Source organism: Amblyomma mixtum, chromosome 3 (genome assembly GCF_055824585.1).
Source record: "Amblyomma mixtum isolate Tamu chromosome 3, ASM5582458v1, whole genome shotgun sequence".
Taxonomy (NCBI): Eukaryota; Metazoa; Arthropoda; class Arachnida; order Ixodida; family Ixodidae; genus Amblyomma; species Amblyomma mixtum.
The window spans coordinates 433,840,772-433,854,529 of record NC_143014.1 but is presented as its reverse complement, the minus strand read 5'-3'; the positions used below and the strand labels follow the sequence as shown (position 1 = coordinate 433,854,529).

At 49.7% G+C, this 13,758-nt stretch overlaps 2 protein-coding genes across 2 annotated transcripts in view; one reads left to right on the top strand and one right to left on the bottom strand.

Moving 5' to 3' along the window:
* Positions 1-13,758, bottom strand: part of LOC149358165 (glutathione hydrolase 1 proenzyme-like) — a 39,697-nt gene that overhangs the window by 18,732 nt on the left and 7,207 nt on the right. Inside the window, exons 4-8 of the mRNA XM_089576739.1 lie at positions 13,372-13,605; positions 11,578-11,700; positions 10,407-10,501; positions 8,470-8,665; positions 4,667-4,827 (exon numbers count right to left, since the gene is read on the bottom strand). Coding sequence (XP_089432865.1) covers positions 4,667-4,827; positions 8,470-8,665; positions 10,407-10,501; positions 11,578-11,700; positions 13,372-13,605 — 809 coding nt within the window. The remainder of the gene's footprint in view (positions 1-4,666; positions 4,828-8,469; positions 8,666-10,406; positions 10,502-11,577; positions 11,701-13,371; positions 13,606-13,758) is intronic.
* LOC149358166 (mitotic spindle assembly checkpoint protein MAD1-like) overlaps positions 1-13,758 on the top strand; it is a 79,325-nt gene that overhangs the window by 64,338 nt on the left and 1,229 nt on the right. The gene's annotated exons all lie outside the window — the stretch shown is intronic.

Sequence of the window (13,758 nt, the reverse complement as noted above, 5' to 3'; positions counted from 1 at the left end):
TTTTGGAAGCGGAGAGCGCGGGTCTGGGCCTCTACGATGGTTCAAGAAACCTGCTGCCGACGTGGTGACCAGCGCTAAAAAAATTGTCTGAGGTTCAACCCGGCTTAACGTAGCAGACGAGCGAAAGCAAAGCCGGCGGTATTTATAGAGAAGATTGGTGTGACGTATTGCTACGTCAGGCGATCCGAATCTCTGCTCTGAAGTCAAGGTTACATGACCGCTGGTCAGTGGTCATGCATGCTATTTGGTAATTAGATACACCCCCATTCCATACTTCGTATATCATAGCTATGGCAGAATGATTAAGTCCTGGTTTGACCTTGCTAGGCTTTGAAGGTCACAGCGACGAACCGACGGTAATATCAGAAGTTGTACCTCGCGTATTAGAGCTCTCGCTCTAAAAGACACGCGCTAGTTACCACTTCGGCACCGTAAAAGAAATGGCACAATAAAGAGCCTCAGCTGCCACTAAAAAATGGCTGTGGTTTAGCTCTGGTTAACCCTTGTTGAACTGCGAAATCAAGAGCTGCATGGCTACGCTTGTGGTTAAGCGTTTGGTTTAGCTCTATTGTATGGACACAACAGGACACACTGTTCAGGTAACGACTAGGTTCGTTACGACGCATCTCGAGTCGTGCGGTGCGTTCTTCTGCCAATCCACTAGTAAGTAGTTGCGACTGAGAGAAGGATGAAAAGGAAATTGCACGGGCCTGCCTACTGGCTCAAGCCGAGCCACCACCGCTGCCTCGTGCAGATAGAGGAGAGTCAAAGATCAGAGGAAAGAGAAAAAGGAAAGAAAAGACGCGCGTCGCAGCAACAACTGCGTCCGCCGGAACGGACGCTGCTCAAAAAACGGATAAGCGGCCGAGAGGCGAAGCGCATATATTTATTTTATTTATTTTATTTACAAGTACTGTGGTCTCAAGGAGACCAAGCAGGTGGGCATGTGTACAACATTTTCATTTCATTAACATCAAGTGATATTATTCTCTTGTGTTTGACATGGGGGGGGAGCAGCAAAAAGTGAAAAAATTAACAAGTTCGCATTTCAATTTTGCACAATAACGACCTTCGCATAATCAGAAAAAAAAAATGCGCTTGCATGCGCTACTGCGCAGAAAAAACACATAAAAAACACAACTGAATGAAAACACGGAAAAATGGCACAGAAAGAATATTACGTTACAAAATACATAAGTAGCGCCTGGTCAAAATTGTCAGTGGAAAAAATTTCAGCCGGCAGATCGTTCCACTGACTAACTGTACGAGGAAAAAAGGAATTTTTAAATAAATTAGTGCGTGCGTGGAAAGGCAGCAAATTGTGAGCGTGACGGTGTCTTGATGCGCGTGGCAGGTATGATTGAATGTACGGCCGTCCGTTGAATTTCAGTGACTTATGATACATCGTGAAAAGAAATTTAAGTCGGGCTATAGATCTTCGTGACTCTAAGGTAGGTATGTGGTTGACAGCCATGAGTTGTGACGGGGAACCTGTGGACCTGAACTTGTTGAAGATGAACCTGATTGCTCGTCTCTGAACCATTTCAAGTTTACGTTTATCCTTTAGGTATACTATTGCTGCGTATTCTAATTTTGGCAATATGTAAGTTTTGTAGGCTAGAAGTTTTAAATCAGGAGGTGCTGTTTTCAGTTTGTGACGCAGAAAGCCGAGTTTTCGAGAGGCGGCTGCGCAAATGTTCTCAATGTGTTTTGACCATGAAAGAGTGTTTGTAAACGTTACGCCTAGGTATTTGTATTCTGTAACTTCCCTTGTTTGGGTATTATTGATGCAATACGAAAATGAAAGTGGTTGTTTTTTGTTCGTAACGCGAAGTAAGACAGTTTTTTCTGTGTGTGTGTGTGTGTGTGTGTGTGTTTCGAACACCATTCATTAAGTGCGGTTAAACTACTGTTTAATTGAATTTGATCACCAGGGCATGTAACCTGTTTAAAAAGCAGACAATCGTCCGCAAACAGTCTGATGTTAACATGAGGATGGATAGCACTAGTTATATCATTAACATATATTAAGAAAAGAATCGGTCCCAATACGCTTCCCTGAGGCACTCGGGATGAAACCGGTAATGCCTTGGAGACATGGCCATTAACATCCACGAACTGAGTGCGGTTTGAAAGGTACGCTCTTATCCAGTTTATAATAAATGCAGGAAAAGCGAGATTAGTAAGTTTTTCAAGAAGTTTGCCATGAGGAACGCGATCGAACGCTTTGCTGAAATCAAGGAAGATAAGATCAGCCTGCCCAGAAGAATCAAGTGTTAGAGCGATTTCGTGAACAGTTGTTAAAAGCTGCGTACATGTTGACAAGCCCTTCCTAAATCCATGCTGGAATGGAGAGAGTAAGTTGTTATCTTAAGAAAATTAGTAATGTAGTGAGCGATAATGTGTTCTAGTGTTTTGCAGCTCGTAGATGTGAGCGAAATGGGGCGGTAGTTTTCCACAAGCTGACGGTCACCCTTTTTGTGGACTGCTATGACACGGGCCACACGCCAATCGTCAGGTAAAGTTGCCGTGTTAGTAGATAAAGAAAATATAGCTGTTAAAATGTGTGCAATAGGCTCGGCGTAACGGTGAAGGAAAGAATTCGGTATTCCATCCGGGCCCCCAGAAGATTTTTGTTTAACATTTAGCAGTAATGAAAGTACGCCCTCAAATGATATGAAGTCTGACACTTGGCACAAAGAAGACGAAGCCTCTGTAACACTATCTTCCTGGTTGAATACAGAGTGAAAGTACTCATTCATTATGTTAGAGATTTCCTGGGGATCAGCGACAAGCGTATTGCGCTGCCTTATTTCTTGCAAGTGCACCTTCTTATTGCCAAGGTATCGCCAGAATTTATCGGGGCAAGTTTTTATGTACTTCGGCAAGGTACTGGAAAAATATTTTTGTCGCGCTAGCAATAATGCATCAGAAAGCTGGGTTTGCAATTGACGAATATCTTCAGGGCTTCTGTTCTTTCGCTTTTTCGCGCGTTTTAGCCTACGCTTTAAATGTATAATTTTTCTGTCCACCCATGGGTGTGCTCGTTGTGGTTTAATATGTTTGGTCGGAACAAAGGCATCAATGCAGTATTTACAGCAAGTTACAAACGCCTTCCATAGTGAAGTAATATCAGTTTTTGGTAAGTTGTCAACCAGCCTCCATAGTTCATCAAGGATAGATTGATCATCGGCATGAGCGAAGTCTTTAACAGTTTTGCGAAGCTTAATGTCTGGCTTCTTACAGTTCCCAAGCCTGCTAGTGAACAGCACAAGCTTGTGGTCAGATATTCTCTCCTCCACGCATACTTCGAACTCTGTAATATTTTTGCTAACAAATACAGGATCCATCATTGAACCAGTGTCACCACTTTCACGCGTGTTTTCAAGTACAACTTGTTTTAAGTCGCATGCAAGCATTATGTCAAGAAGAGGGCTATCTGCAAGCTGTATTTCAGGCCTATTTAACCAGTCTACAGCAGGCAGATTAAAATCACCCGCCATAATAATTTTCCGGGGTTGAAGCGCAGTCATGTAATCACGCAGTGAGGCCAAGAACTCGGGAGAGGATGACGGTGGCCTATAAATTGCACATACCACAACTACGTGTCCCCAACAGTTAATCTTTAAAAACAGACTTTCATGGTTATCAATCTGACGAAGTATTTCTGCGGTAACCGTGCTTTTTAAAATGATCGCGATACCTCCTCCCCTCGAACCACGATCCCGACGAAATATCTGATGTGTCGGAGGTACCAGTATTTCTTCGCTAACACCATCATGCAGCCAGGTTTCTGTGACAATTGTAATGTGGGGGTCATACTTGAGCAGAAGGAATTCAAGTTGTTCTACCTTATTTACTATACTTCTTGCATTGAAATTTAGAATTCTCAGGCTTTTGGAAACGACGCGGGTGTTGTGTCATTCGTTATCAGAAGTTTGCCGTTCGTGGCTTACGACAACTCGTTGATTTTGATTATCATCCCAAGCATAAAGGCAGCCATCAACTTTCAGTTTATCATTGATAAGAAAAGCACGTTTTCCGCTGTCGACATCTGGTTTGGCAGTTTCCCGTAGAAGTTTACGCTTTCTCAGAGTTTCCTTGCTGTAGTCATGCTGAATAGATATACCGCTACCTTTTAACTTACGTACGTTGCGGAAAACTGCCTCATATACCTCCCCCCCCCCCCCCGCGAGGCGACACCTCCTCTCCCTCTACCCCAGCGGAGCACATCTGTTGGAGCGACGGCAGCGGCGTCGATGGAGGCGCCATCTGTTAGAGCGCGGCTTCGGCGTTGCTAGGCAACGGCAGCTCAAGGTCGTTCGTGGGCCACGGCATACGGCTGAAGTGCGACCACGCAACGAGCCTAGCTGGCTGGTGTAGTGTTGCTTTGGCAACAAAATGTGTTGCAGGACTATTTGGTGCACTTCTCCAGAGCAAATTAAAGGCGCACTGCTTTCTGTCTCGACTGCTTGCATCTTTGTGGAATTAAAAATACTTGAGGGGGAAGGGAGTAAAGAAGGTGGCGACACAGCATTGTAGGTCACATGGGGCGCATTCCTGATAGCGCCTGTACGGACAGCATCCTCACAGGTCACGTTGCGCTGTGCCGTTCACCGTGACCGAGGGAAGTGACCACAAACAGAGGGGTGCTTGTAGTACGTACCGATGCTGGTGATCTCCGCCAGCCAGGTCTTTGCGTATTGCTCTTCGTAGAAGTATCCCGCCCGGCCCTGGCTCGCCAGTTCAGACAGGGTCTGGGCCATCTTCTCCTGGCGGAGCTTCGAGCCGGCCTGCAGCGGCGTGCCTCCGGGCTTGAACACAGTCCTGCAGACACGGACGTACCTGACGCGCCTGCTGCCACAACCAAACATCGCGAGCGGAATGCTCGGCGTTCTAATGCGAAAGCATTTCTTGCTCATGAGTGGCGTCCGCAGGTTTCGTGAAAAGTGTTCACGCCATTAACCATCACTAATTAGTCACCAATTAACAATGGCCACTACTTAACCATCACTAATTAGTAGCGAAACAAAAATGAAAGCAAACAAGAATAAAGCAAAAATAAAAACAATAAGTAAACGAAATAAAGAAAAGGAGGGAGAAAGAGAGGACAGGAAAAGGCTTTCGCTTTTCCGGTCTTACGCAGACTTATGTGCAATCCTGTAACTTTAAAAAAGTGCATTGCGGGAAGCCAACTTTCCCAGCTAAAAATGTGTGGTTTGGTTTATGGTTTATGGGGTTTAACGTCCCAAAGCGACTAAGGCTATGAGAGACGCCGTAGTGGAGGGCTCCGGAAAAAAATGTGTATTTTTGACATTGAATATTTCGAAATGCATTACCGATAAAGAAAATTTAAAAACTCGACTAAGCTTCTATCTGGAGTACCGAAAGCTGGGCGAGTTGATTATGAATTGCGATATTGAGGAACACCGCGAAAGACGACAGACGAGAAGAGGCGAGACAAACAGAGCTCTGTGTTAGTCTCTCCTCGTCCATCGTCTTTCGCGGTGTTCCCCAAAAACATGCTACCTGGCCGCCATGATACGCGCCGTCAGCTGAAAGCCCAAGCACTAGACGCCACATACCTTGCCGACGAACACGCAATATACGTAGATGCTGCACGGCAAAGTGCAAACACATACGTGGCTTGTGCAACCACGCCACAATCTACTATCGTCACCGCCGCCACAGTAGTAGCTCACTCTCCGACAGCGGCAGAAGAAACCGCCATCGCGCTGGCCATCGCTGACCCACGTACGCGCACAGTCCTCAGCGACTCCAAAAGAGCGATACAAAATTACTCGGCAGGTTTTATCTGCCACCCCGCTGCACGCATCCTTCGCGGCTGCACTCCCGACCATAAGATCAATCTGGTCTGGGTACCCGCCCACGCGGGAAACTCTGGAAACGAAGGGGTCGACCGACTAGCCCGAGGACTAACCAACCGGGCGGCCGGCCCCACGGACCCAGACGCTCTTGCCGAGGCTCCCCAGACCTTTGCCGAGATTACCAACCTCTACAGAGAGATGAGACGCCAGTTCCCGCCTCCACACCCCGACTTGAATCGAGCGCAAGCCACCTTGCTCCGCAGGTTGCAGACACACTTCATCCTTAGCCATTCTAGACTTTCACTCATCACAGACGGGGAATACGACCCCGTCTGCCAAAATTGTTACCAGGGAGAAATCGCCACCCAGGCTCACATCCTCTGGGGTTGCGCGGGAAATCCGCCCCCTCGAACCTTACTGCCAGCTCCCTCCGAAGACGGATGGAACCAACTCCTCAGAAGGCCAGACAAGAGCATCCAACTGGCACTCATTTCGTGGGCCCAGGAAGTCGCCCCCACCTGGGGGCCACACCAAGCCCACCTGCCCTAAATCCCGCCAATCTATGGCAATAAAGTTGTTTCTCTCTCTTTTCAATATCGTAAGGTTCTGTGTTGACAGCCTTCAGTTTCTTAATATAACGTTGATCCTTGAAATCAAAAGTTAAAAAGTTGATTGCTTAATTTCAATTAACTAATCGTTTAATCACTGAGCTCTATCACGTACATGAATGTCCGCCTTGCTGTACAATTCACCTCCACAGACCGCACTGACGTGTCTCTCGCAGGGTTTAACAAAAACGATCTGTAAACATTTAAACAAAATCTGTATATGAAGGAGGCTTCCCGGCTTCTTCTAACATTACTTCAAGATATACTGGGCTCTAAATGGTGACAGCAGCAGTTGATGACTGTTCTGGATGTCTGTGTGCGCGGAGGTGCAGCTGTGTTAGGTCACAGATCTGTGACAAAATCCTTGCAATCAATAAGTGCCGCTTAAATTGTAAGCCTAACACCAACATAGCTAATAACAACTCAAATTTAAATTGTGTAGCAAGGCCCTCAGCACCCCTGGAAGCCCTCAGCTACAGAGGGGCGATGACAAGGGCTCCTCCCAACTTCGACAGATTCTTACCTCTGACGATACAAAACGAGCCACATTGCATGTCTCGGAAGTAAATTCCTTGGCCCGAATATTTTTGGCGCCGGCTGTAGAACTGCTCTGAACGTAAGCGCCTTCCAGAAAAATTGGCAGTGGCTTAGCTCTGCTATGCCAGGATATACGTAGCGTGAGGTGTTGGTATATCTTGGTTAAGCTTGTTGTTATTAGTTTGGTTTGCCCCCTGTTAAACCTTGAAAATCCGGTGTGTGTAACTATGACTGAATTAAAGACGAGACAATGTGCACTATCAGTTGTCATTGGCAGTGAAATTTGCAGGTTGGTATCATTTTTCTTGCGTTCAACGGCCAATGCCACACGACAATCTCGGGGTCCGATTAATTGAGTTTTTCAAATCTCCTGCGCCGCGCAGCAGCAGCCGGACACTTTTTTCTCCATGGAACACGGCGCAGTAGCTGTGTTGTGTTGTTGTGACTGAGAGAAGGATGAAGAGGAAATTGCACGGGCCTGCTACTGGCTCGAGCCAAGCCACCACCGCTGCCACGTGCAGATAGAGGAGAGTTAAAAGATCAGAGGAAAGAGAAAAAGGACAGAAAAGACGCGCGTCGCAGCAACAACTGCGTCCGCCGGAGCGGACGCTGCTCAAAAAGAAGCGGCCGAAGCCGCGCTCGCCGAAGCGAGAACAGATGCGCAGTAGCTGTTTATCCCTTCACATTTATACACGTTGCGCAATCTCCTCGCGCATGCGCAGTAGCCCGCTGCGGCGAAGTGTCCACATCTCGGTGGACACCTGCACCAGATGGAAGGCACATAACTGCCCTCTGGGAACAGTGGACACCTCAATCGTGCTTTAAGCTATGTGGCGGTAGTGACAGGTGCGCGCTACATGCGTTGGCATTGGCAACGTTGGGCCAGAAACGCGGCGCTGAAGCCATAGGTCTTCGTCGCTCGTTGTGTTCGCTGGCGTTGACTACGTTTTACACTCCGATCATTTTAAGGAAAGGAAGTGCGCATAATGGCTCCCTGTGTCAGTGGACACCAAGCGCGCGCGGCGAGGCACGCCAGCTGTCCGTAGTGACGTCACTTGCTCCTAGCGCATGCGCAGTATGCTCGAGCACGCGAAACGGCGAGACTGCGGCCAATGTAGCTTTCACTACAAAAAAATTGGCTGTCGCTTCTCTGAGGTTAAGCCTGGATATCTCGAAGCGAAAAGCCCTCGCTGCTTTCCAGCCAACTCCCAAGCTACCATTTCTGGATCGGTGTTTCTGCGCCGTCCGACTGTTGCTTCTTCTTCTCCTTCCATGGCGAGTGTCTGCGCCTGTTCTATGGGCAAGCGCTCCTTATATACCCCTCTTTTCAACTGCGCACGGCTGCGGCGAAAGGTCAGGCTACGGAGTCAGCGCGCGGCGGCGACGACGGCTGCGGCAGCAGCGGCCATCTGCGCTCCGCGTGACGTCACTTGGTTTCGCGCATGCGCAGCTGTGGCAAATCTGTAGTGTGGCTCACGCGAAGCGCGGCGTAATACCTGAGCGCTCGGCTGCTGCTGATGACTTGGTCGTGCTCGGCGATGTGTCGGGCTACCGCCGGGCTCACTTCGATGCCCTTGCTGGCCAGGTCGATGGCCTCCTTGAAGAGCGCCCGCCAGGGGACGTTGTTTCCTGTCAGCTCGAGTAGCTTGGCCAGACCGCGTATCTGGCCGGGCACGGCGATCGACAGCACGCCTGCGGGGCCGCAACCGCCGCTGCACTTATCTCTTTGAAAGGTTTCTGGCTTCAGCAGAAGTGACTCCAAGCAGCGCAGGTAATATGGGCCCATTATTGCAAGTGTATGGTTTCACACTGGTCCTTTGTAGGACCGGCCTTTGCCAATATGTTTCCAATATTGGGCCGATTACCTGTGCTGCTTGGCCGAGTAGACACTGCTAACGTATTTTAGCGCCAAAGCGCTATTCAGATCGCTCAAACCCGAGCAAGATCTTGCGGATATAGTGCTAGGCGAAAACCTTTCCTGGCGCATTGTTTGGTGGACGCCTTACGCCACCTGTCGGAGTGAACAACAACTATTTTTTATTAGTTCTCGTCTGCTCCAAAAGGGGGCGTCAGGCATTCGTAGGTGACCTTATTGCTTCGAATCCGCGTACTTTGACGTCATTTCGACCAACCGAAAAGCGTGACACCTCAGCTGACAACCTTCTGTCGACAACGACGAGGCTCTAAAGGCTTTCGCCTGAATATCCGCGACTGGGATTAGATCCCCGGCGGCGAGAACAAAGATCAGCTTCGCAGGCCGCTGCGCGAAAGCACTAGGCTATCGCCGCAGAGCTATGCCTCATGTTAAACTACAACACACTCTCGGAGCGCTGTGCATTGCACATCGTCTTCATCCACTAATACGGTTTTAAAATAATATTCGGGTTTCGAACTATGTGGCGGTACGGTAGTGACTGAGAGATGTGCGCTGCACGACAACATTGTGGCAGAAACACGGCACTGGACCAATACGCGTTGGCTTTGACAACACTACGGCAGAAACGTGGCCCCTGAAGCATGCTGCCGGCGTACATTAGGTAAATTGACACTGACGAGGAAAACGTTGAAGACAAGTAAACTGGCTCCCTGGTTTAGTGGACACCTCAATCGCGCTTTCACGTACGCGGCGGTGATGTCCACCTGCAAAAACCTGTGCTTTAGCTCAGTATTTCGTGCTTAGCAATGCTAAAAACGCCAACAATTTTTTTACGGAAATTAGATGGAGGCGAAACGCAAAAGGCACCCAGGTTCTGTGCGATCTCAGTGCACATTAAAGATCCTCAGAGGGTCGAAATTATTCCGGAGCCCTCCACTGCGGCACCTCTTCCTCTTTCTTCTTCTCTCACAGGTTCCTCTCTTACCTCATGGCGCCTATGAGGTGTCCACCGAGAAGTGAGACAGTTACCGCGCCTTTCCTTTCCTGGCAACCAATCATAAGCAGCGGCACCTTTTTCTTTCTTCTTTCACTTACAACTCACTGCCTACCCCGTCCTCTGCCCCCCCCCCCCCCTTCGGCGTGGTTCCGCTCTTTTCCTTTCCTTCCTGTCCTCCTCTCTTCGCCAGATGTGGCTATACTGGCTTTCACATTCCTGTCGATGGGAGGGAGTGTACTATCGCGCTCAATATGAGTTGCAACGCGCGGTCATCGACCGGGGCTCGTTCCGTGGTGTGCCTCCTCCAAACAGTCGCTCGGAATTCTGGGAGAAACTTTTTCCTGAGCGGGGGTGCTGTTGTTTCCTGGAACAGCAGTTTCTCCCAGAATTCCGAGCCACTGTTTGGAGGAGGCACACCACGGCACGAGCCCCGGTCGATGACCGCGCGTTGCAACTCATATTGAGCGCGATAGTACATGCCAGCTGCCGTTGTACTCCCTAAATGGCTTGTGCAAAGCTGTTACAGCTTTCACTGTGAAAAGAAGAAAATCGAAACTCACTTCGCACCGATGAGTTTCCGATCTTGTAGAATGACTTCGACGCTGCTGATGGCGATTTCTCACGGCCGTCGACGAACCACGTCTTCCCGGTTGACCTGAATGTGGACGGTCATTGAGAGACACCGGTCGATTGGGGCAAAAAAAGAAAAAAATGCCTAGGGCTCAACGTGGCTTGAACCTAGTTATACGAGCGGAAGCTCTGTTAAGCATTGTCTTAAATGAAACGTCAAAGGCCAGGTACACAATGGTCAGTCGTATGATCACATGGCCATACACCATAGCTTGGTCCATACAATCACGCAGTCAAGTTCGGTTTGACCTTGTGAGCTGAAGGTCATTGTCGATGCGATACTCTCAAATGAACTGTCAAGGTCAAAGCTCATGTACCCAATGGTCATATATTCGTATGGTCATGTGGTCATACTACCAATGCTTGGGCCATACCACCGCGCAGTTAAGTTCGTTTTGACTTTGTTAGCAATTGATGGTCATTGTCTAATCCACATCGAAGTCGCAAGTTATACTCCGAAGTGTAGCGACACAAATGTCAGCTCTGTGGAGAGGCACCGCGTCACGTCACGGCCGGTTGCTCTTCCAGAGCAACCTCTTTATGCTAATCATTAAATTCCACCTGCCACGGTGCACATTTTGCCCACAATCAGGTGGGCAGATTGCGATGATACGACAAGGTTACGTGACCTAGCTAGGTGGTCCACCTGCCTCCTAGGTTGCTTTACTTTTTTCGTGTGATTTTTCTCCGACGGTCAACGACGACGACACCGGATTTTCGAAGGCAGATCTGCAAGCATTACTTATCTCAAGGTCGTTTCAAGGTCATTCGGAGGCTCACGGCGAAATGTGTGTCGTTTGTCCAAGTTCAACGTCAAAGGTTGTCGGTCCACTTATAGTGGACCCCACATGGTTAGGTAATGTGTATAGCAGCACTAGCCATGAATTATCTCAAGGTCGTTTGAAGGTCATTCGGAGGCTCAAGGCGAAATGCGGCGCAGCTACAGTAGTGTGGCTTTCGCTACAAAAGTTAATTTGCATCTTGATAGCGTGGTCACGTGGTTCATACGGGTGCGCGGTGCAGCCATCGTGGCCACATATTCTTCCCTCTACGGAGGGCGCAAAAAAATAGGGAGTTTTCGAGAGGCTAGCCGGTACGCACTTTCGGTAGTAGAGCGCCACCATTCCACCTCCGGGTCCGCAGTGCATGGGCAGGACGACGCAGCTGCATAGAGTCAGGGCAACGGCGGCGTCGCCCACGGTGCCGCGTTCTCCGAACACTCGCCTGCATGCCACCAGGGGTCAGTAACAGTCGAGTGACGATTGGGTTGTAGTTGATGTTTGGTCTTGAAGATACACCAGCATGGACGGTCAAGAACGACATAGGAAGGAAGGACGAAGACAGCGCTTAACTCACAACTGGAATTTATCAAAAAATTAGTCGCCAGGGAGATTACGGAAGCACGGCAGATTGCGGTCTAAAGCTTTTGCGTCAGCATCCAGCCCTTGTCGATGTCGTGGAATGGACTACATGCCCTTCCTGAGTAGTTCAGAGTTGCAGTCCTCGCATCTCTGCTATTTGCACGTTTATTTCATCGCGTGCCACGGGTGCGCGAAAAAATTGCCAGTGGTTTAGCTGTGGTTAAACCTGGAGGATTGCGAAAGCAACGAGGAGAGAGAGAGAGGCGATGGAGAGCGCGCGACAACGGCCCCGGCACGCTAGCTATGCGCCGCTACTGCGCATGCCCAACTGGCGAGCGCGGCGGCGGCACCTGAGTCACCCGTGCAGCGACGGCGGCGGCGCGCCAGCTGTGTGACGTCACTGCTCCCGCGCATGCGCAGTATGGCCTTTCGTCAGCTCCGCGTGTTTGTCCCAGTTGAGAAGTGGGACAGTTTGGGTGAATTGGTTATGCACTGACTAGCATTTTAGCGTGCGTAGAGGACGGGACGTGAAGACGAGAACACAGGCACTACCGACTAGACTCTCAAGGCCCCTGACGTCACGAAGTGGAGACTGGTGCGTGTTGCCGGCATTTAGCAAACATTATTTTCCGAATGCGAAATCAAGATCGCCGTACCAGGCTCGGGCGCGGATGAATGCGGGCGCGGCTTTCGCGGTAGCCCGCTTTTCCGTGCCACCATGCACTTGCCACGGTGAATAGCCCACCGTAATTAATAGCCATATCAGTTTTTAGAATTTTGAAACTTCGGTTATCCTCGCCGCTGTGGCCCAACAAATTTTGGCTACATAGCGTCAAAACGCATGGGCCTTCGAGAAGCTTGCAGGCAAAGCAACCTTTCCAGTGCACGTTACTCGTTGAAGTAGCCAAAATTTGTTGGGCCCCGGCGCCGAGGGTAACCGCGTTTTCGAAAAATTCTAAAAGCTGATATAAATGTTAATTACGATGGGCTACGCGGCTCGTAATAATTTAGGCTAATGGTAATTGTTAGAAGTTAACTGTTCAATATTAGTTAACCAGCCTGCTAGTTAGCACGTCTTAGTTCTATTCTGATATACTATCGGGGACAAAAGTGGTATACTCCACGCGGCGGGAGCCGGAGCAACGGTAAACTGCGTTGCAACGCCATCTACAGGCGGCATCTGGTATCGAGACAGCCAATGCGTGACCTTTATTATCAGCAGACATGTCGCTTGGCTCGTTTCAATGTTTCATGCTTTAGCCCGCCAAGAAGCCGCAGTTTTCCGTTGGCTCCAGCCACGTGGAGCATACCACTTTTGTCCCCGATAGTACTACACCGCTGACAATGCTATGGCGAAAAAAGCGCTCGACAACTCAAAAAGCCTATTCTTAAAAATCGTGTCAAGTCTTAGGCGGAACACCCTATCTACCAGTGGGTGCGCATCAAAGATTGGGGGCACCTCCGTGACGTCAGCGGGCGCAGAAAACAAACCCTGCAACCTATAGCGGGTTGGTATTTTTGGGGTGGCACGGACCTTGCGACGTCGGAGCACTCCTTGACGCTGACGGCGGCCCAGGTGGAGAAGTTTCCCATGGGCACGTCGGACTCCGGCGGTCGCGTGACGAGCACGGCGCGCGAGAGGCGACTCCACATGAAGTAGAGCAGCGACAGGCCCGCCACCGAGGACACGAAGAAGGGGAACAGGTTGCGACGCACCTCGGCACGCCGCGCCGCGTCCAGCTGGGCGCGCCGCTCCGGTGTCCGCCAGCTGGACAGGCATGCAGGTGCATTCAGAAATTGATTGATTGAAAACATCTTTATTTATTCAGTATTTTCAGAACATGTGGGTGGGCCGCCTAGTCCGGTAGTCCATTGGCTGCTGCTGCTGCGGTGGCCCTCCCCACCAGCCAGTGCTGACGGT